Source organism: Tursiops truncatus, chromosome 12, assembly GCF_011762595.2.
Source record: "Tursiops truncatus isolate mTurTru1 chromosome 12, mTurTru1.mat.Y, whole genome shotgun sequence".
In the NCBI taxonomy this organism is placed as follows: Eukaryota; Metazoa; Chordata; class Mammalia; order Artiodactyla; family Delphinidae; genus Tursiops; species Tursiops truncatus.
In genome coordinates, this window is record NC_047045.1 from 62,011,651 (window position 1) to 62,036,214 (window position 24,564).

Consider the following 24,564-nt stretch of genomic DNA (forward strand, 5'->3'; position numbering starts at 1 on the left):
TGTTAGACAAAGCCAAATTGGGAGATATCCTTGAAAATAAATGACCTGTGTTCTTCAAAAATAACAAGATCATGTGAGTCAAATAAAGACTAAAGAACTGTATTAAATTAAAGAAGATAAAGGCATAGGTTAAAGATTAAAGACAAATGCAAATTGTGACTCTGGATTGCATCCTGGATCAGGTATGGTGGTTATATACAAGAGTATTCTTGTTTTTAAGAAATAGCGTGGAAGCATTTAGGGATAAAGTGTTATTATGTCTATAACTTATTCTCAAAAAATCAGAAAAATTACACATACACATATACACACAGAAAGCAAATATGATAAAATATTAATTGGGAGAATCTGAGTGAAAGTATAGGAGAAATCTTTGCACTATTGTATTTTTTCTGTAAGTCTAAAATTATGTCAAACTCAAGTTTTTTCAAAAGGTAAGAAATTACTTGAAAGCACTGCTTGGAAGCTGAAATAATCAAGAAGGCTTTATTAAGAAACAGCATCAGGGAAACAAATACTAAGGTTACAGATATAGTCAGAGTGGCATATACTGATAAGATAAAACAACTTCATTCATTTTCCTCCATGTGTAGGAGACTGTCTTTAACTCTACTTTTCTGGAGCATTTCTTAGACATATATAATCTTCGATCTAAATTGGAAGAGAAGTTTAGACATAGATTATATTTTTTTTTCTAAGGTCTAGTGTCTCAGTTCTAGGCTCTTCTTTGTGGGTTTTTTGCCCTCTGTGTACTCCACACACAAAATCTCCTTTCCACAGGATTGAGTTGTCCTTGAAAGTTTTCTTAGGAAAAGCAAATCAGAATGCAGTCCACCCCGGTATCTACAAAAGACACACAAGAAACTCACATTTTACATTGGGGCTAAAATTGAATGCATTGTAGTCAAAACTACCCTAGAACAACCTTTAAATATCCCATTTAGTAGGGGATCATTGATTTGTATAGTCATTTTTATGCACTGTAAATTTTGACAACCACTGAGCGAACAAAAGGAACAAAATAAAAGCTTACATGCAAATATCTGAGCATTCAAATGATTCTGCTTTTAAGATGATCAAACCCTCAGCAGTTTGGGGTGAAGAGGGGGATGAGAGACAAATTTTAAGTGATTCTGCTTGCTGTGGAGTTTATTCCATTTGGTTTAATATTAAGTCTCTAAAAACATAATATATGTAAATAGATTTGTTTGTTTTAAGGATTAAACAAGAGTAGAGCAAATAAATTTTACTTCTAGCCATGATGAAGGAACTGGTATCACAGTAGGCCTCCTGCCATAAGCAACTATAAAACTGGAAAAATACATGTGAAATCACTTCTTTTAGATGTTGAACAAAAGGCAGCACAAGACTGTGACCCCTGAAAGAAGGGCAAAAAAATGAGATGAGCCCTGCAATTTTACTGGCTTTCTGCCTGGCATCACTTTCTAGACTGTGGCTCAGGAAAGAGGGAACCCAAACAGAGCACCCCAGTCTCCCTGAGCTGAGGAGACAGAGGTCAGAACTCACAGCCAGTGAGGTGGCTGGAATGTGTATGGCAAGGTTCTTGAGGGAAGTGAGCTGTGCAGAGAAGCAGTTCCAGAAATCTGCATAGGGGACCCCTTGAATCTTTCGCTGAATAGTAAGCAGTGTATACGCAGGTTGAAACTCCCTGAGGTGGGACAAAGTATAATGCTAGAAAAGAACAAATACTGAAGGGCAGAGAATTGATCTCCCAGAGCTAGACAGAGCAGGTAGATATTTGTGTGCTGACCTGCCAAGATGAAAGGACTTTATGAACAGTGCAGATGCAGTAGAAACTCCAAAAAGGCTAATCTAGTCCTAGAAAAAATGTTACTCTTGACGTATTTATCAACAAAACTTGAAAGAATCAGATTCTACTGCAAGTAAATTGACTGCATAGAGGAACAAAACTCAACACTCTATTAAGGAAAACAATAAAGTTCAGTCAACAGAAAAGCATCTATAATGTCCAGTGTATAATTAAAAATTACTAGACATGCAAAGAAGTAGGAAAATGTGACCCATAGCCATTATAAGAAATTATTCAATAAAAACAGACCCAGGAATGACACAGATGATGAAGTTAGTAGACCATGCCTTTACAAGCGCTATTATAAAAATACTCAAGAATTTAAAGGGAAAAAAAGATTTTAAAAAGAGGAATATGAAATCTCAACAGAGAAATGATAACTATAAAAAAGGGGATACTAGAGGTAAAAAATACAATATCAAAAATTAAAAACTCACTGACTGGGCCTAACCTCATGTTAAATACTGCAGAAGAAGCTATCAGTAAACTTGAAGATAGAGCAATGGAAATTATCAAAACTAAAGCATGGGAAAGCAGCTGAAAAATAATAATGGAGTTTCCATAACTTATGGTATAATTTCAAGCAGATCAAGAAGCTCAACAAATTCCAAGCAGAATAAACACAAAGAAGTCCATACCGGGGCATAGCAGGATCCAATCAAGTAAAAGAACTACTGTAAGTGATATACATAAGAAATTTATTTTGAGGATTAGACCTTGTGCATTGTGGGAGCTCGTTAGCAGTCTCCATAAGGCTGTTGCCTTTGTGCTGGTACTGGGCCTGAAGTCAGCAAGGAAATAATAGACATGAAGTAGAAGAAAGCAAGGATGAACCTTGAAGGAACCTGTGGCAGAAAATCGAAATCTATGAGGAAAAACTAGAACCCACTAGAACAAATAAAACGTGTGTTTATCTCATCCCCTTCAGTTTTGATGATGTGAGTGAATTAAACGCTAAGTTGTCAACTTTTTAAGTGAAGATTTACATGACCCGGCCTGGGATTCACAGGATCTGAAAGAGCAGCTCTGGTTAGAACTCTAAGCCCTCCTGTTGTTCCCCAACACCAGTAAGGTGGACCAGCAGATCAGTGACTGCACACACGAGCTGCAACATGCCTTGCCCTATGCCAACCTTCAGTGTGTGGAAACTGGCTGTTGCCTCTTTTCCACCTTCCTAACCTCACGCATATCTCTGTTGTGGCCAATGATACAGTGAATGTAATTCTGAGAAATGGTTCCAGTTTAGCTAAATTGACACAAAACAAAACTACCACAGTCCATCCCTTCACAACTTGGCACCCATATATACCTCTTTTAACCATACTTAATTTCCAAATAAATGTAATAGTAAAAACATCTTTCTCCATAACATAAAAATATCTGATACACAAATAAAATCATGCTAACACTCTCCCAAAAAGAAGATATAAAATCCCTTTACTCAATTTTTGTTAATGTTCATTTCTCTTCTAGCTGAATCATCGCATTCCCTCTTTGATATACTCTAACTTAAATCCTGAGATATAAGTTTAGCTACTCTTAACACATCTTATATGTTGGAGGGTGAGGGGAGAAAAAATATAGCTGGTTAATAAAAATACAAATTATTCATATAAAAATAACGAAGAAATACTCAAACATTACAGTCTTCATTTCTGCTACTGGTCACATGTTTTCACTTAGTATTTGTAAGCTTCACTTTGCCACCCATATCCTCTTTGCGCCTTGCCTGGTCATAATTCTTCGCCTAGTGGGATAAACCAATTCTTCACCCCTGAAGGGTATAAACCATTAGCAGTTTTGCTATAGTTTTTCACTAACTTTTACCACAGGGCATGGAAGTACTAAGATGTGTCCTGAGAGATTTTATGAATTACGGACACACTCCTCCTTACCCTCCTAATGCAGTGGAAAATTCACATCCTGTTGATAGAATCAATCAGTCCAGCCAGATTAAAATCCTTCTCTACTCACTGGTTCACTACCATGAGTATTTTTACATGGCTAAATGACAGTGTCAAATTCCCATTTAATGGAACCATTTCTGTGTCCCCCAGTGGAATCATACTTTTCTTGAGAACTAAGACCTTTAAACCAGAAGAACCAAGTTTGTGGAGATGAGAAGCAATATTTTTGTTGGTGACTCTTTAGCAGTTAATAGTGACATGAGCCACTCCTACTTCTCTTCTGATTCCCAGACCTGTGAGTCCTGGCTATGAGAGGAAAAGCACCATAAACTGAACACTGACCCAGACTGTATACCCCATCCTGGATGACGTTACTCCAGCCCTTCAAGGTGTTGTCATCCATCTGGCATGGATGCCAGTCTTCAAAAGGCCATTCTGTCAGGTCAGCTGCTTCAGAGTGATGGACAAGATAATAATACAAATGAATTCCATGCACACCAACCTAGTGCTGCCCTTCCTTAGCTGTAGAATGATTTCCTTGGTCAGAAGCTATGCTGTGTGGAATGTCACGGTGGGAGTAAGGCATTCCCTAAGTCCACAGAGGGTGATTTGGCAGAAGCGTTGCAGGAAGGGAAGGCAAATCTGTATCCATAGTAAATTCCTCTTCCAGTGAGAACAAAGTATCCACCTTCTAGGATGGAAATAATATAATCTACTTACTACCCTGTAGCTGGACTGATCCTCCTGGAAATGGTGTCCTATCGGGGCTCAGTGTTAATCTCTGACAGCAGATTGGGCACTCAGCAGTAGCTGTTGTCAAATCAGCCTTGATGCATGGAAGTGTACATAGCTTAGCCCGTGCAAAACCTCCTTCCCTGCTGCCCACCGCCACTTTGTTTATGAGCCCACTGGACAAAGACAGGGGGAGCTGCAAAAACAGGTTCACTCATGCCCACAGAGTGGATTATCGTGTCCTCCTCTGCTGCTCAAGTGGCTCATGTGGGAGGAGGTCATGAGAGATTGTGACCACCAGTTGACCTGCTGCAAGCTGGACCCAGACAATCTGCAGCTCCTCACTCCTTCCCCGTCCTTGGAATGTGCATTCTGCTTGCCTTCCCTGCGCTAGAAGCTGTCCCAAGGACACAGTCTTGAGAGATAAACGCGTCATTGAGCCCATCTGGACAGTTTACATGACTGAACCTGGTTAAGGCCTCTAGGTAAACTTTTAAGGTTATGGCAGGTGGATGCAGAGACAAATCTCCTAAGTAAGTTCCCTTGTTGATTAAAACTACCACCTCCCAACCTGGAGTGGTCTGCTTCTTTCTTTGGTCTCTCCTTGCTCTCTGTGTCCAGGGGCCGGTTTACAAATCAACAGCTCTTTTGTGAGCATTGATGTGGGATCGAACTATCCTCATGATCTACGCCCAGAGTCTATCCACATACCTCTTCCCAGACCTCACTGTTATCAATTTTCCAATCACATTCCTTTTCACTGATGATCATCCAACCAAGCCATTAGCCACAGCCCATGTATCAATATATATCTAGCCATCTCTTTCACACAGAACTTTCCCTAAGGATTAGGAAGTAGGCAAGAATGTGTTCTTTGTTCAGTAAATTCAGCATTCTACTAAAAGTTTCAGTCAGTTCTATAAGATGAGCAAAAGAGAAAAGACAGAAAAGAAGTATTCTAATTTCTAATATTAAAAAGAAAGAAGTAAAGCTATCTTTATTCACAGGTAGCATGATCAAGTGTGTAGAAAACACTAAATAATCTAAAAAAATACAACTGACACAAGTGATTTAAGCAGTGTTGCAGATACAAGGTCAATATAAATATATCAATTTTTTTTCTATATACTAGCAAAGAACAATTGGAAAATAAAAAACATAATACTATTTATAATAGCATCAAATAAAATAACATGCTTAAGAATAATAGGTGCAAGATCTGTTACACTGAAACTAAAAATATTACTGGAAAAATAAAAGACCTAAATAAATAGAAATATATATCATGTTCATGTTCAATATTTTTAAGATGTGAATTGTGTCTAAATTTATCTATAAATTCAAAGTTCCCAAACTAAATCTCAGCAGGGTTCTTTTTTTTTTTTTGATAGAGGTTGATAACATAATTCTAAATTTTATGTGGAAATATAAACTACTAAGAATACCCAAAACAATCTTGAAATAAAATAGTACTTTGGAGTATTTATACAATTTGGTTTCAAAAGTTACTATAATCGAGATTGTGTTATATTGCATAAACAGAGACTTATAGATAGATGAAAGCAAATTTTGAATCCAGAAGCAGATCCACATTTACATAGTCACTTGATTTTTCTTTTTTAAACCAAAGTACCAACATTACTTAATAGGGTAAAGAAAGTCTTTTTAACAAATGGTTTTGCAAAAGATAACAACTTATATGAAAACAAAAATACCTCAAACCATACCGAAAATTAATTCAAGATAGATCATAGTCCAAAATGTAAAGGATAAAATTCTAAAACTTCTTGAAGAAACAGAGGATTTTTTTTTGCAACCCTTGGAGAGAGAAAAATTTCTTAGAGCACAAAATGTTCTAATCATAAGGGGAAAATTTGGTAGAGTGGACTTGATCAAAATTTAAAACTTCTGCTTATCAAAGCTAACATTTAGAAAATAAATATGAAAGCCACAGATTGGGGGAAATATTTGCAACCCAACGGACTTTTATTAAAAACCTACAAACACTCTTACAACTCAATAATAAGACAACACAATAAAAATAAGTAAATGACTTGAATGGATACTTCATAAAGAAAGATATGCACAACAATTTATAAGCACATTAAAAAGTGATCAGTCCTATTAATCATCAGTGAAATGTAAATTAAAATGATCATGATATAGGACTACAAATCCACTAAAATGGCAAAATTAAAAAGACTGACAATACCAAATGTTGGAGGAGATATGAAGCAACTGAAATTGTCATACATTGCTGATAGGACTTATAAAATGGTATATAACAACTTTGCAAATCTGTCTAGCAGTTTCTCATATACCCTACCGTAGGACCAGCAGTCCTATACTTAGGCATTTATCCAAGAGAAATATTTTTCTCATATACATAAAATGACTCATACAAAAATGTTCCAAGCAAATTTATTCATAAATAAACAGAAACTAGAAACAACTCAAATATCCATGTACAGGAGAATGGATAAAGAACTGTGGTGTATTCATACAATATATTGATATAACTCATCAATTACAAGAACTAGCTCCTGATACTAACAACAACACGAATAAACTTCAAAAAATTGTGCTGAGTCAAAGAAGCCAGAGCAAAAGAGTACATACTGTGTGATTCTGCTAATCTATGATTGAAGATATCAGAATAGTGGTACCTCTGGGTAGAGGGCATAGAGGTTGATTGGGAAAAGGCATGAGAGAACATTCTGGGATTATAGATAGGATTATAGACTCAATAGAAATTTGAGTTTCATGGTTATATACAGTTGTCAAAACTTATCACAATGCATAGGCCTTTGATTTAATCTTTGTCATTTTACTGTATGTGACTATATTTCTGTGAGGTTCATCATATAATAAGTGCTCAAATATTTGCTTAATTTGAGACTAAATTATTTTTTATTATGCTCCCATACACAGTTGTTTTTTTTTTAAGTCGTGAACTATCTTCAGCATCTGTTTCCTGCCTTTCTAAGTCAAAATTTCCTGTCCAGGCCCTGCTAAGCAGTTACTATTCTCATGCCCTTGTTTGTTTCAGGACCTCTTAACAGCTCTCACTGAGTTCTTGTGATTGACTAAGTATTCCAGAATAAGGGAAGTTACTAAGATCAGAAAAGTCAAAATGATGCAGAGAATGCATCTGCACAATAACTGTTCAAGTTCACCTGTGCACCAGGTTAGACTGAAATTCGAATTTAGGAAATACGTCCATCATTTGCAAACAAGCTAAGCAAACCTGGCGGGATTATCTAGCATGCATTCTCATTAGTTAGGCAGCTTTATGCATACTAAGATTCCTCTTGCCATGGTTACGTTTGACACCCAGAAGCAGACTCAGAGCCCATCTTCACGAGCTGCTTCCCTGGGCTACAATTTCAGTGACCACTAGTTTATGAGGGGCTGTTAATCTGTTGAACCTAATAATCACTAATACTGCCCATAACATCTGCTGGATGACCTTACCGTGCTTAGTCAATCAATGAATGAAATCAACTCCTAGGACAATAAACAAAAACTGCAATACTTCAATAAAAGATAGTGAGAGAAAATCTGAAGTTTTAAAAGAACGGAACAAAATAAAAACCAAAAAGCAAATTTAAGAAACAAAAAGAGAAACAGGATGAGAAGGAAAACACACGCATATTTATTATGAAGCACATAATGTCCCCTCAATCTGTGTTCTTACAAGATGCCTTTGAATAGTTGCATTGAATTTTTCTTTAAAACACATAACTCTATTATCCACACTGAGAAATAATTTAGGCCTTTAGAACACACTTCCATGATTTGACTGCTTTCATTCAGAAAATTCTCTCAATAACGAAGAATAACATCTTTCACAAAGAATCAAGTTCACTAATAATCTAGTGAGTAAGAAACTATTTAAATCCTGGCTTTATGTCCTCTCATAAGCCTTTCAGTATGCCATGATTTTTCATGCTACAGTTTGGAGTTTTCAAAAATTCCTGGTTCATTCATTTAAATTAGTTTGAAATATTTGTAAACCCTGGAGCTACTCCATACAGTAATATGGAGAATATTCTTACAGATTGCCTCCTGACCAAACTAAGTATGAACTAGGTATTTGCTATTTTAAAAAAATAGATTGAATTTACTAGGTGGGAGATTTCCATTAGGAAATAGAATGCATCATTTTCCGAAGGTCCTCAGGGTTTTCTTCACTTTCTGATGTACAAATGACCTTGAAGTGTGGTCTTCTTTCTGTCGTGTCTGTCATTTTGACAACTTTATCTGACGGTATCGCATTCATCTATAGATCCACTAAGCTATAGATACTCCCGTCTTCTCCCTTCCATTTGTTCATTAATCTGACAAATAGTTACTGAGAGCTCACTGCTGCAAGCACTGGCGACACAGCTGTGAACAAGACAGATGTAGCCCCACCCCAGTGGAGCTTAGAGCCTCTTGTCACACAAGGCATTATACAAATGATTCTTTAATTGTAAATATGACAAATATCATGAAGAAAAAGCAAAGATATGCCTGAGAGTGTATTATTACGAGAGTACAAATTAACCTGGTTGGAGGTGGAAATGGCACTTTATCAAGGTCCCTTCTAGTACCAGCAATTAGTTTGAATTTGGCAGTACACTATTTCCAGGTATAGTTACTTTGTGACAGCATTGTCAGTTTTTGGTCATATTGGCTCCAGTCCATCTGCTGGTGTTGAACAAATACCATATTGACTTGATACTTTTGCTCAGTATGGCAATGAACTAGTTTTTATTGGTTGGATTACAATTATTTACAATTTTTTTTAACATCTTTATTGGGGTATAATTGCTTTACAATGGTGTGTTAGTTTCTGCTTTATAACAAAGTGAATCAGTTATACATATACATATGTTCCCATATCTCTTCCCTCTTGTTTACAATTTGATTGAAAATTTCATCTACCATTTATTTAAAACTTATTTATTTTTCGCTGTGTTGGGTCTTTGTTGCTGTGCGCCGGCTTCCTCTAGTTGCGGTGCGCGGGGCTACTCTTCGTTGCGGTGCGCGGGCTTCTCATTGCGGTGGCTTCTCTTTGTTGCGGAGCATGGGCTTTAGGCGCGTGGGCTTCGGTAGTTGTGGCACGTGGGCTCAGTAGTTGTGGCCCACGGGCTCTAGAGAGCACGTTCAGTAGTGTGGTGCGTGGGCTTAGTTGCTCCGCGGTATGTGGGGTCTTCCTGGACCAGGGCTTGAACCCGTGTCCCCTGCATTGGCAGGAGGATTCTTAACCACTGCGCCACCATGGAAGTCCCTCATCTACAATTTTTTAGGCTTGTTTCTCCACTAATTAAGTACAAAATTAATCCTTATTTTCTGACTCAAGAAAAAGTCCAGAGATAAAATACATAATTATTAAATGTTATTTCCTCAAAGACAGTATTTTGTGACCTTAGGAAAATTATATTTCTTCATTCTTTTGTGGAAAACAGTGGGAAAAAATTAGTTCTTTATAGCATAAGATGCTAAAGATTGATACAGTTCTGAGTTTTATAACAACCAAATAATTTATATGTTTTCTTATCAAACAAAAAAATCATTACTCTTGCAAGTTTTGTTTGATGTCTCTTAGGTACAAATCATACTGCAAGTGCAATTGTTACTTAATTTGCTCAATTTTATTGACCTAATCATATAACTATATTGCTTAACTATGGAACTATATAGTTAATATTGCTTAACTATAAATAATTTAATAAGTATCAGAAAGCAAGATTCTTGTTTATAAACTGTCTAGAACTCATGAACGTTTTTTCTTTACTTTCAATTTCTTATCAATTTCTACAGATCTATATATGATAATGAACAGTCTTGCTACACCTTATCTGGAAGTTAAAAACTATGCCAGAACTTGAATGTTGTTGCTGAGATAGTCCTAGATAAGTTTTAAGTTGGTTTTAATGAGATTTCAACTGTCATGTTCATTTTACAGTGGTATTTCACAGATAAAAACCCAAAGCAAAAAGTGGTCACAGTTTTGAATACCCCAATATAGCAATTTATTTTGGAAAACTTAAAGTTGTATTATCTTTATTTTGTGCATTGCCCAATTTACGAATAACTAGCTAAACGTTTTTCAAGAAAATAGGTTCGTCACTGTATTAGTTTTCTTGGACTACAATAACAAAATATCATAGACTAAGTGTTTTAAACAACAAAAATTTATTTTTTCCTAGTTCTGGAGAGTGGAAGTCCAAGATCAAGGTGCCAGCAGGATTGGTGTCAGGTAAGGCCTCTCCCCTTGGGATGCCAGATGGCAGCCTTCTCACACGTGCTCACATGGCCTTCCTTTGTTGCATGCATATGGGGAGAGAGCAAAGAGTGTGAGCTCTCTGGTGGCTCTTCTTATAAAACCCTAGTCCTATTGGATCAAGGCCCCAGTCTTACAACCTCATTTAACCTTAATTCCTTCCTTATGAGTCTCCATCTCCAAATACTCCCAAACTGGGGATTAAGGCTTCAATATATGAATTGAGGTGGGGGAACACAAGCATTCGGTCAATAGTGGTCGTGAAAATGTCAGTTTGGTGTAACTCCAAAATCAATAATGCATTGCTTTACGTAACAGGAATGGACCAACCTCTGATTCTCAAAGCTCAGGTTCTCATTAGGTCATTGGATCAAACAAATAATTTCATGTTCAAGATATTGTATAAAAATGATATAAACTGAATATCCTAGTAAGCTATTGATAAGCTTACCTTATTAACAGTACTCATAAAAAGATATTTTATTAACTTTTGTGTAATGTTCAACGTATTAGGGATTGCTATTAACGAAAGTATAATGACGTGCTACCAATAAGCCATGTGGTTTTAGAACTATATCGCTCGCTTTTCTGGAGGAAGAGCAAAAAGAAGCAGCACTGTATAAAAAATTAGCATTTCCTAAATGAAGTAGTGATTGAAGCAATCTTATAGGTATCGCAAAAGAAAAGTTGTTAAATGAGGAACATAGATTTGGGTGTGAATTAACTTCCATTTCAGCTTTTGCTTTCATTATAGAGTGCTAGCATAACTGCCATAGGATAGCGGACCGAGGAAGCAGAAGCCTCAGAAAGTGAGAACTCAGATGTCCAAACGTGAAAGACAAAAACAAGCCTGAAAAATAGTGCCCTCGAAGAAATTAGAACTACACAGAGATGCTTTCCAAAGTTAAAATTTCTGTGGTGGAATAAGCACCTCATTCTCATGAAAATGATAACTTCTTAGAATGGATACCAAAAAAAAATAGCAACCGGCTATAGCTGGATTGCTGCCTTGTTTTCAGTGCAAGAGTTCTGATGTTTTTCAACTGAGAGGCCAGTTGTCCTTAAGTTTTACAGAGAAAGACCCCTCAGCTCTGGTGGACCCCTCACCCACTTGTCTGTGTGTACATTCTTGGTGTAGCTCTGTTCCGTAACTGAGTGCTTCACACAAAGTCATATAACTCCCCTAGGAAAGGGGGCATGAGAAAAGATAAAAGGGAAGCCAAGCAGAAGGCCACCTGACCAGTAGAACATCAGTTAGGGCCCCGCTCAGTGGGATTTCACAGTGCGTGTTGACACAGGACCAAATTAGCTAAGCCGGTAATTTAGGCATCAACGGGACATAAATCAAGAGGATAAAGTGGTTAAAGTCGAGCTTTAAAAAAATGAGACATTTCCTTGCTAATGAAATATTTTCTAACAGGTAAAGGATATTATTATTATATATATATTTTAATGATACTCATTATGAGGTGTTTCTATGACCTGGATTGCCAGTCTGATAAAACTTTAGTGACGGAGCCAGTGTTGGTGTTTTTGGTTTGTTTCTTAAATAGAGCGTCAGTTAAGTAGACCTGGAGAAAAGAGAGCTACAGAAAAGTCATTAGCGATTTGATCCAACCTTCAAATATCAGCTCTTGAAGTAAAAAATAAATTTCTAAACTGTAGTTATTAACCAACTTATAAGTTATAAGAGTGTCATTGCATATGAAAAAGTGTTTCATCTTTCCTGCAAAAGAGTCATGCAAATGAATAGAATGAATAAAACACAGTCTTACAAAAGTAGTCACTAGTATGCTAGTATGTCATTTAACATAATTTATTCAAAATTTTAGCATCTTTAACCTGAATATAGGAATATTGAAAAGTTTATGAGAAACTCAGTAGGAAAGATGAAACTCATAAATCAAGGCAGACGTATTGCAGCCTCCTGCACCGCGCTTGTCCCATAATAGCTTCCCCGTAAAGATTTGTTGACACGCCGACTGCTTGGCTTGAAGACCATAATAGTACAGCCTACATTTTTTATGAGGTGCTTTCTAAATATCTTGCATTTATCTTCTAAATGTAACTTTGGCTGTGTGGTAGGACTGACTCTGCCCTTTATCGTGTTGTAACTACCAGACACAACCTGGAGTTATTAGCTTTGCTTTGCTTTGCTTTGCTTTCTGTATTTTCTTTTAAATCTTTATGAGGAATAGCACAGGAACTGTAACGTTTACATTTCACATCCTCTCAGCCCATCGTATGTGAAAAGAGGGTGGAGAAGGAGCCGTAGGAAGTTACATGAAGGGTGCCTCAGCGCAGAGCCAGAATTCGTGTTCAGACTTGGCTGGGGATGAGAGGCAGGTCAGAGCTGTGGGAAACAAATGAGAAAGTAAGAGATCAAGAGATCTGTGTGGGGAAGGCTGCAAGGCTTCTTGCTCTGGAGGCAGAAAGGTGTGGGTTAGGATCCTGGTTCTGCCGCTTAAGCTAAACGCGTCTCCGTTTCTTCACTGATGAAGAGGAGCTGCTACTGAGTGTGAAGGTTAGAGGAGATATGGTTGGGTTCTAAATATAGTAGGAGCTCAAAAATGTTATTTTTATTATTCCAAAGAACGTTTGATATAAAAATGTAATAATAGGGCTTCCCTGGTGGCGCAGTGGTTGAGAGTCCGCCTGCCGATGCAGGGGACACGGGTTCGTGCCCTGGTCCGGGAAGATCCCACATGCCGCGGAGCGGCTGGGCCCGTGAGCCATGGCCGCTGAGCCTGCGCGTCCGGAGCCTGTGCTTCGCAATGGGAGAGGCCACAACAGGGAGAGGCCACAACAGTGAGAGGCCCTCGTACCGCAAAAAAAAAAAAAAAAAAAAAGTAATAATAGATGTCATCTAGGAAATATAGGGGATTCTGGGCAGGTTATGGTCTAAACACCACTCCCAAAGCCCATTCATGAGCAAATCACGGTGGGGCTGAAGAAAGCTGGGAACTGTTGAGGTCTTGGGCTTCAAGGGAGTCGTGGAGAGCTGTTCTCCCACAGGTTCTAAGAAACTGGCCAGGGAGCTGTTGCCCTCAGTGTCTGCTGAGTAAGGTCCAGACCCAAACGCGATGGCTCTCTGTGATCTGTGACAGCAACACCTACTGGATGGTTCTTAGCGCTTCAGGCGCCTGAGTTGGTAGCAGTCCAGACCCCTGGGACACTGTAATTTTCATTTCTGTCTGGGAGTGGGGAGAAAAGAGTGCAGAAGGGACAGGCAGACTCTTCGCCCTCTAGCGAGCTTACTCTCCCAGCCCTGCCATCTCTAGCTTCCTCCATCCCAGCACCCCTCCTCCACTGACTCTGCAGACCTCCTGCATCTGGCAAAGGGACTCATGAAAGATTCTCATTGCTGATGCCCTAAATCCCACCTCTGGCTGCCAGCCATCCCCTGTCTCTCTAGAATTGGAACTTTTGCAATCTTCATCTAGAGGATTACTTTAAACATGGAAATTAGGTTAGTTGCCCATTTGGCATGTTTAAGTAGGACACTTACCAATGGATAAAGCCCTCATTTCCACCTGCAGCAGGTACATGTGTTGCTTGTTCCACAATTCAGAATATCTGAACTTGTAGTTTAAAACTGTTTGGTGGTGGAGCTGGAGTTCACTCATAGGTAGCGTGCTCTGGAGTCTACGTTTTCATTTTCATACTGTACCACTTCCCTCTTACTCGGGTGGATTAGAGGGGATGGGGGGATGGGGCGAAAGAAGCTAAAAAGGTGGGTTAAAGTTGTATAGCGTCTTGAAAGCTAAACCAAGGAATTCCAATCTTACCATGTAGGCAGTCTGAAGTCAGAGAGATGAAACAAAGTGGTATTTGAGGAAAATTAATCTGATAGCAGAACGCAGGATTTAATAGAAGGAGGAAGATATTTAAAGCCTGAGAGAATGTCTAAGAGGGTATTACATTAATCTAGGGGTGACAGGATGGAAACTCAGCCTGGGAGGTAAGATGGGAATTAAAAGGAACCGATGGATGTGAACAAGGAAACATTGACTGATTGGAGTGGGAAGTAAAAATAATGACTCTGATTTTACGGCTAGATAATAAGGAGAACTACTAAAAGAAAAACAAATAAATCAACAAACAGCAACAACAACAACAACAAAAATAGGTAACTGAGAAGCTGTGGTTAATGAATTATTTAATCTGAACCTAAATTTTATACTCCTCAGTTTAAACTTCCTCTTGTGTTATCGTCAGTGTAAACATTGCTGTTTAAATTCCCATTAACTGCTTACCCTTTCAGCTAAACGATCCTGATATTATCATTTTTCTCATTCCCCATTTCCCAAATACATATTCATATATAGGTTTATTATGGGGTAGAATTAACATGCTGTACTCTCTGCCACCTCTCTGTAAGGGCAAGCACAAAAAGGGATTCTGGAGAGAAAAATGGTAGCTCTCCCTTACTGAACTCTTATTATGTACCTACCTCTGTGCTGAACTTCTTATATGTATCATCTATTTAATGCCCATAGCAACGTTATGAGATAGGCACTACTATTATTGCATTTTACAAGTGAGAAGGCTGAGGCTTAGAGAAATATAGGAACTTCCTCAAGGTCAAAGGAGCCCAAAGTGACAAGCCAATAGTGTATCCCTTGTCTGTCTCCTCAGAGCCCATACTCTTAGCCACTATTAATAACGGAATATGATCGTTGGTTCTAAATTCATTTGGAAAAAAATCTTCTAACTGAAAGGAAAAGTCTGACATTCTTTTTTATATAATGGCTTATTTATTGCTATATTTTACCTGTCAAATAAGAATGTTGCAGTGGTTTTATTTCAGACTTGTGTGTGAGGAAGACTGTCACCACACATTAATGTACTAGAACGTAGATGTAACATATTTCCTATGAAAGAGAATTTGATGTGATTTAGAAAATCTTGCACCCCATCCAATAATTTATCTTTTTAGCCCAGATGTAAACATAAAGTAGTTTCAAGGTGTGCACTTACGAACAGAATGTCAGTGTGTGACCCACCCCATGAAGAGGTCTGACTATATAAAACAATTACTATATGCCCAATTAAAGAAGTTTTAAAAAGACCATGTGAATCAGAAATCAGAGTGTATAGAGGTCAGTAACTTAAAGACAGCATCTCCAAAGTATGGGGATGGCTTCGGTTGATGATTTTCATGTTATCATTAATCAACTCGTCATTTGAAAAACCCTCACAAGGGAATTGTTGGAAGAGTAGGTATTCACATTTAATTTCTTCTAAAATGTCTTCCCTAGTTTCAAACACATTTTTCAAACCTGGCGTTCAAAGTTGCTGCTACTTTGGAATAGCAGTAACAACGGGCTTACGAGGATCCTAAGTGGCACTTACTCGGTGGAGTAACTGGAAGCAGCAATGGTTATGCAAATAAATGTCCCTCCGAGGGAAGAATGAGAGATCTGCCCTGAAACTGCAGCTGTGAAAAGCTGGTGCTAAATGGAGAAGAGACTAGAAGATAGAGAATGGGAAATAAGGTAGAAATAACTAACGAAGATGACTGTATACAGCTGTAAGGTAACGGTGTTCAGGGTGGATAGTCAAGTCTTTATGTGTGGAGCAAGTACCCATCTCAACCTGTAAAACAAAGTGAAGATGAAATGTATTTTTGTTTTTCTATAAAGTACCTTTTAATTTAATTTATTGTGAACCCTCATTCTACCGAGACAGAGCATGGTCATATTCCTCAGCAAAAAAAGCACTCCAGATGCCATGTCTGCAAGTCCTCACACTCACCGGGCCATCAGTTTTTCACTTCCTACCTCATCAATGACTTTGAACTTTCTTTTATGCATATTTCGTTATTTGTTAACACTCTCTTACAAGTGATTTTCAGATAATCAAAAATACATTCAAGGAAAAGTTTATTTGATTCATTTGCAAGGCAGAGTCCGTGGATTTCTTTCTGCTGGTCCCCTTTGCACTTTCAGTGGAACAAACAGTGCAATTTTTATCCTTTCCATTTTTAGAGCTGCAGCTGTAAAAGTAATTAATGGCTAAAGAAACTCTAGCACATCCTGCAGAAGGCCATTCTGCATTCAGCACGAGCTGTGAAACCAAAGCCGCTGCCTCTACATGCTAGTAGACCTCAAGAGAGCATCCTGGCGAATGCCAGAGGACTCCTATCTTAATCTTGGAACCTCCGAAGCACCCTGATTTATTTTGGCCACTGACACCCATAAAGGAAAACTTGTATCAACAGGTGTTTTCATTACTATTTCAAATGATTACTTCGGTGCATGTAAAAAATTTGTTTTAATCTCTGGAAGTTGACAGTGATGACCTCAGACTTTCTTTGCATTATTAGTTAAGAAATGAGGTTAGTCACAAATTTTATAAAAGGATGTGCATTTCCCTGTGATTAGTTTTTCTTTTCCTTTTCAATCTCCACTTTTTTCTTTTTGTCTCTCTACCTTCTTTCCAAATACACTTGTGCCAAAACATGCCTGCGGTTAGGTAATTTCAGATATAATGAGGAAACCAGCAAGGTGTACTATCTGCATAGTCAGTGGACCTGATGTGGGATTGAAATCAGATGAGCTGCCTTCCAGGTGTGGCAAAGCTCTTACTACCTGTGACCTTGGGTAAATTGCTCGACACTCTGGATTCTCAGTTTTCTGATCCATAAAAAAGGATAGCAATACTTGCTTGGTTTACTTCACAGTGTCCTTGAGAGTTAATGAATGTGAAAGTGCTCTATAAACTGTGACATTCTATACAAACACAAGGAGCGATGGTGTTGTCGATGGTTTTTTTTTTTTTTTTTGGCCGCACAGGGCGACATGTGGAATCTTAGTTTCCCAACCAGGGATGGAACCAGGCTCCCTGCAGTGGAAGTGTGGAGTGCTAAGCACCGGATTTCGACAGAACAAGACTCTCCACAAACAGTGGTGAGAGAAAGGAGTCAGTCGAGATTCCTTTGTTCCATCTCATTGACTCATCTAATAACACTGAGGCAAGGACTCTACGCTGCATTTTCCCTGGTGTACGGGAGAGCACACATTTATCAAATATAGAGAAGGAAGATGAGCCTTCTGAACTCCTTCTTGTTTCTGCCTCTGGAGCCGAGCCAAGCTGCATCTCCAGGGGAGGTCACCGGTCTAAGAACACTCTGCCTCAGCCTTGCTGCTGCTCCTCTGCAATGCTCAGCAAAGTGATGTTCCGTTGTTATGGCTGTTGCTCCACCCTTGGGAGAATACCCAGGGGATATGGACGCCCCCAAGGCAGCCCACGGGAGGCTGGACCAGAAAGTGCAGGGTCACCATGCACCCAAGTGCCAGCATGCAGATCTCTTCTCCACCACATACACCTTCAGTGGCCTCTCCTGCTAATGTCCGCTATTTGACGTTTGAGAAAGATGGGGCTATGTTTTGTTAGTCTTTTATTCACCATTATAAAAAGATAAGCTAACATATACCCAGTGGGAATTGGATAAAATTGGAAAAATTATGACTGAACTATAGACCCGGGGCCTAAAATTATTCTGACTGTGGCCAAGTAAAAACATTAAAAATTGAAAATAGCATTGAAGATATTTGTGAAGATTCATTTTTGGTTTATTTTTCCCTTCTCTTGCTCAGATTTGACTGTAAGAAGAATTGAAGAACCCTGTAAAAACTGTAAAAATACCTCTGCCAAACTGTAAATAACAGTATTCACTTAACAAAAGTGTCTTACTTTTTGTAATGTCTCTAAAATAGCAGTTCTCAAACTTCTTGGCCTTGGAATCTCTTTTAAATTCATTAATTATTTAGTACACCAAAGGGCTTTTGTTTATGAGGATTATATCAATAAGTATTTACTAAATTAAAAGTTAAACTTGAGAAGTTTCTAAATATTTGTTTATTTACTCAAAATTAGCAAAAATAAACATACTACTTGTTAACTTCAGAGCACTGACATCATATGTCATGTAGCTACTGAAAACCTCAACTGTACATTCATGAGGGAATGAGAGTGAGAAAGGCAAATAATTTATTTGTATTTGCTTTTTGATAACCACTTTAAGAACTTACCTTCTGAAGTATTTTGATTTTCCTAAAAAGGTATCAAACCCAAATAAGGAACTACAATGTATTATTTTGTTTTTAAAGAAACAAAATAATTTTTACAAATTCTATTTTAGTATAGTTGATTTACAATATTATATTAGTTTCAGGTGTATAACATAAATTTTTATAGATTATACTCCATTTAGAGTTATTACAAAATAATGGCTATATTTCCCTGTGCTGTATAATATATCCTTTTTGCTTATTTTTTTTTTATAAATATAGTTTGCATCTGTTAATCCCATACCCCTTTCTTGCCCACCACTTCCCTCTCCCCACTGGCAACCACTAGTTTGTTCTCAATATCTGTGAGTCTGTTTCTGTTTTGATATATACATTTGTTTGTGTTATTTTTTTAGATTCCACATATAGGTGATAACATAGACTATTTTTTTCTCTGTCTAACTTATTTCACTAAGGGTAATATCCTCTAGGTCCATCCACGTTGTTGCAAATGGCAAAATTTCATTCTTTTTTATGGCTGAGTAATAATCCTATGTATGTATATCACATCTTTTTTATCATCTGTTGATGGACACTTAGGTAGCTTTCAGATCTTGGCTGTTATAAATAATGCTGCTATGAACATTGGGGTGCAGGTATCTTTTCGAGCTAGTGTTTTTGTTTTCTTCGGAAATATACTCAGCAGTGGAATTGCTGGATCATATGGCAGTTTTATTTTTAGTTTTTTGAGGAACCTTCATACTGTTTTCCATAGTGGCTGCACCAATTTACATTCCCACCAATAGAGTGTTAGGGTTCCCTTTTCTCCATCCTTGCCAACATTTGTTATTTGCAGACTTTTTTATGATAGCTATTGTGACAGGTGTGAGGTGATATCTCATTGTGGTTTTGATATGCATTTCTATGATGATAAGCAACATTGAGCATCTTTTCATGTATGTGCCTGTTGGCCATCTGTATGTCTTCTTTGGAAAAATGTCTGTTCAGATCTTCTGGCCATTTCTAAATTGGATTGTTTGGGGGTTTTTTACATTGACTTGTATGAGATGTTTATGTGTTTTGGATATTAACCCCTTATTAGTCAATATCATTTGCAAATATTTTCTCCCACTCAGTATGTTGTCTTCTCACTTTGTTGATTATTTCCTTTGCTGTGCAAAAGATTTTAACTTTATTAGGTCCTATTTGTTTATTTTTGCTTTTGTTTCTTTTGCCTTAGGAGACATATCCTAAAAACTATTGCCATGATTTATGTCAAAGACTGTACCACCTATAGCCTCTTTTGGGAGCTTTATTGTATCTGGTCTTACACTTAGGTCTTTAATCCATTTTGAGTTTATTTCTGTATATTCTGTGAGAAAATGTTCTAATTTCATTCTTTCACATATACCTGTCCAGTTTTCCCAGCACCACTTATTGAATAGACTGTCTTTTCTCCATTGTATATTCTTGCTTCTATTGTCATCGATTAATTGACCATGGGTGTATGGGTTTATTTCTGGGCTTTCTATTCTGTTCCTCTGATCTGTAGTTTGTTTTTATGGCAGTACCATACAGTTTTGACTACTGTAGCTTTGTAGTATAGTCTGAAGTCAGAAAGCATGACATCTCTAGCTTTGTTCTTTTTTCTCAAGCGAGAAATAAAATAATTTTTAAGTTAGTTTCATTGATCTTAAAAAGTAGTTTCCATTTTTATAACTGTGGACAATGATGTTTGAAGCCCCATCCTGCCACCAACTGATTGAGTGATGTTGGGCAAGATATTTAAGCTTCCCAGACACAGTGTCCTTATCTGTAAAATGAAAATGGTAAAAATATACCTACCCGTTGGGATTGTTGTCATGAAAAAAGTGACTCTATACATATATGTGCATCACAGTTCCCCAGACATACAGAAAGAGAGAGACAGAGGAGTGGCTCATGTGATTATAGAGGCTGGCAAGTCCACCATCTGTAGGGTGGGCCATCTGGCTGGATATCCAGGGAAAAGTCAGTGCCACAGACCTGTCCAAAAACCATCATGATGGAGACCAAAGGAAGAGCCAGTGTTACAGTTCAAGTCCAAAGGCCATCTGCTGACTGAATTCCCTCTTGCTCTGGGGAGGTCAGTCTTTTGTTGTAATCAGATGTTCAGCTGGTTGAATGAGACCCACCCACATTAATGGAGTGAAACCTGCTTTACTCAAAGTCCAGCAATTTAAGTGTTCATCTTATCCTAAAACATCCTCACAGAAACATCCAGAATAATGTTTGATCACATACGTAGGCACTGTGGCCCAACCAAGTTGACATGTAAAATTGACCGCTGCAATATACAAAGCACTTTGAATCATTTCTAGCATATGCAGACTCTCAACAAATGTTAGTTATTATGTATGTTAGTATTGAATTATCCTTTTTATGTTTTTAACATGTTTATTGGAGTATAATTGATATACAATGGTGTGTTAGCTTCTGCTTTATAACAAAGTAAATCAGCTATACATATACATATATCCCCATATCTCTTTGCTCTTATATCTCACTCCCTCCCACACTTCCTATCCCACCACTCTAGGTGGTCACAAAGCATCAAGCTAATCTCCCTGTGCTATGTGGCTGCTTCCCACTAGCTATCTATTTTACGTTTGGTAATGTATGTAGTATATGTACATGCCTCTCTCACTTTGTCCCAGATTACCCTTCCTCCTCCCTGTATCGTCAAGTCCATTTTTTTGTTTTGTTTTTTTAGATTCCATATATATGTGTTAGCATATGGTATTTGTTTTTCTCTTTCTGACTTACTTCACTCTGTATGAAGGTCTCTAGGTCCGTCCACTTCATTACAAACGAAATTCAGTTTTGTTCCTTTTTATGGCTGAGTAATATTCCATTGTATATATGTGCCACATCTTTATCCATTCATCTGTTGATGGACACTTAGGTTAATTCCATGTCCTGGCTGTTGTAAATAGAGCTGCAGTGAACATTTTGGTACATGACTCTTTTGGAATTATGGTTTTCTCAAGGTATATGCCCAGTAGTAGGATTGCTGGGTTGTATAGTAGTTCTATTTTTAGTTTTTTAAGGAACATCCATACTGTTCTCCATAGTGGCTGTATCAATTTATATTCCCACCAAAGGTGCAAGAGGGTTCCCTTTTCTCCACACCCTCTTTGCATTTATTGTTTGTAGATATTTTGATGATGGCCATTCTCACCGGTGTGAGATGATATTTCATTGTAGTTTTCATTTGCATTTCTATAATGATTAATGATGTTGAGCATGCTTTCATGTGTTTGTTGGCAGTCTGTATATCTTCTTTGTAGAAATGTCTATTTAGGTCTTCTGCCCATTTTTGGAATGAGTTGCTTGTTTTTTTGATATTGAGCTGCATGAGCTGCTTGTAAATTTTGGAGATTAATCCTTTGTCATTTGTTTCATTTGCAGATATTTTATCCATTCTGAGGGTTGTCTTTTCATCTTCTTTATGGTTTCCTTTGCTGTGCAAAAGCTTTTAAGTTTCATTAGGTCCCATTTGTTTATTTTTTGTTTATTTTTCCATTTCTCTATGAGGTGAGTCAAAAAGGATCTTGCAGTGATTTATGTCATAGAGTGTTCTGCCTATGTTTTTCTCTAAGAGATTGATGGTGTCTGGCCTTACATTTAGGTCTTTAATCCATTTTGAATTTATTTTTGTGTATGGTGTTAAAGAGTGTTCTAATTTCATTCTTTTACATGTAGCAGTCCAGTTTTCCCAACACCACTTATTGAAGAGGCTGGCTTTCTCCATTGTATATTCTTGCCTCCCTTATCAAATATAAGGTGACCATATGTGTGTGGGTTTATCTCTGGGCTTTCTATCATGTTCCATTGATCTATATTTCTGTTTTTATGCCAGTACTATACTGTCTTGATTACTGTAGCTTTGTAGTATTGTCTGAAGTCAGGGAGCCTGATTCCTCCAGCTCCGTTTTTCTTTCTCAAGATTGCTTTGGCTATTCGGGGTCTTTTGTGTTTCCATACAAATTGTGAAATTTTTTGTTCTAGTTCTGTGAAAAATGCCATTGGTAGTTTGATAGGGATTGCATTGAATCTGTAGATTGCTTTGGGTAGTAGAGTCATTTTCACAATGTTGATTCTTCCAATCCAAGAACATGGTATATCTCTCCATCTATTTGTATCACCTTTAATTTCTTCCATCAGTGTCTTATATTTTCTGCATACAGGTCATTTGTCTCCATAGGTAGGTTTATTCCTACATACCTTATTCTTTTTGTTGCAATCGTAAATGGGAATGTTTTCTTAATTTCACTTTCAGATTTTTCATCATTAGTGTATAGGAATGCAGGAATGTATCCTGCTACTTTACCAGATTCATTGATTAGCTCTAGTAGTTTTCTGGTAGCATCTTTAGGATTGTCTATGTATAGTATCATGTCATCTGCAAACAGTGACAGCTTTACTTCTTCTTTTCCGATTTGGATTCCTTTTATTTCTTTTTCTTCTCTGATTGCTGTGGCTAAAACTTCCAAAACTATGTTGAATAATAGCGGTGAGAGTGGGCAACCCTTGTCTTGTTCCTGATCTTAGTGGAAACGGTTTCAGTTTTACACCAATATGGATGATGTTGGCTGTGGATTTGTCATATATGGCCTTTATTATATTGAGGAAAATTCTCTCTATGCCTACTTTCTGGAGTGTTTTTTATCATAAATGGGTGTTGAATTTTGTCAAAAGCTTTTTCTGCATCTATTGAGGTGATCATATGGTTTTTCTCCTTCAGTTTTTTAATATGGTGTATCACCTTGATCGATTTGCGTATACTGAAGAATCCTTGCATTCCTGGGATAAACCCTACCTGATCATAGTGTATGATCCTTTTAATGTGCCATTGTATTCTGTTTGCTAGTATTTTGTTGAGGATTTTTGCATCTATGTTACTTAGTGATATTGGCCTGTAGTTTTCTTTCTTTGTGACATCATTGTCTGGTTTTGGTATCAGAGTGATGGTGCCTTGTAGAATGAGTTTGGGAGTGGTCCTCCCTCTGCTATATTTTGGAAGAGTTTGAGAAGGATAGGTGTTATTCCTTCTGTAAATGTTTGATGGAATTCGCCTGTGAAGCCATCTGGTCCTGGTCTTTTGGTTTTTGGAAGATTTTTTTTTTTTTTTTTTGCGGTACACGGCGCTCTCACTGTTGTGCCCTCTCCTGTTGCAGAGCACAGGCTCCGAATGTGCGGGCTCAGCAGCCATGGCTCACGGGCCTAGCCGCTCCGCGGCATGTGGGATCTTCCCGGACCGGGGCACGAACCCGTGTCCCCTGCATTGGCAGGCGGACTCTCAACCACTGCACCACCAGGGAAGCCCCTGGAAGATTATTCATCACAGTTTCAATTTCAGTGCTTGTGATTGGTCTGTTTATATTTTCTATTTCTTCCTGATTCTGTCTCAGAAGGTTGTGCTTTTCTAAGAATTTGTCCATTTCTTCCAGGTTGTCCATTTTATTGGCATACAGTTGTTTGTAGTAATCTCTCATGATCCTTTGTATTTCTGCAGTGTCAGTTGTTACTTCTCCTTTTTCATTTCCAATTCTATCAATCTGAGTCTTCTCCCTTTTTTTCTTGATAAGTCTGGCTAATGGTTTATCAATTTTGTTCATCTTCTCAAAGAACCAGCTTTTAGTTTTATTGAACTGTGCTATCATTTCCTTTATTTCTTTTTCATTTATTTCTTATCTGATCTTTATGATTTCTTTCCTTCTGCTAACTTTGGGGTTTTTTGTTCTTCTTCTCTAATTGCTTTAGGTG

At 37.7% G+C, this 24,564-nt stretch overlaps 1 protein-coding gene across 5 annotated transcripts in view; it reads left to right on the forward strand.

Moving 5' to 3' along the window:
* The window catches only part of PDE7B (phosphodiesterase 7B), a 475,975-nt gene that overhangs the window by 76,483 nt on the left and 374,928 nt on the right, over positions 1-24,564 (forward strand). For 4 of the 5 annotated variants that reach the window (XM_033867764.2, XM_073789633.1, XM_073789634.1 and 1 more), the window contains one exon: positions 10,668-10,717. Coding sequence is in view for 1 of the 5 variants with exons in the window: in XM_073789629.1 (XP_073645730.1) it covers positions 4,147-4,180; positions 10,668-10,717 (84 nt within the window). In the remaining 4 variants the exon portion in view is untranslated. Of the gene's footprint in view, positions 1-4,082; positions 4,181-10,667; positions 10,718-24,564 lie in introns of those variants that run through there. The other variant, XM_073789629.1, reaches the window with a different exon arrangement.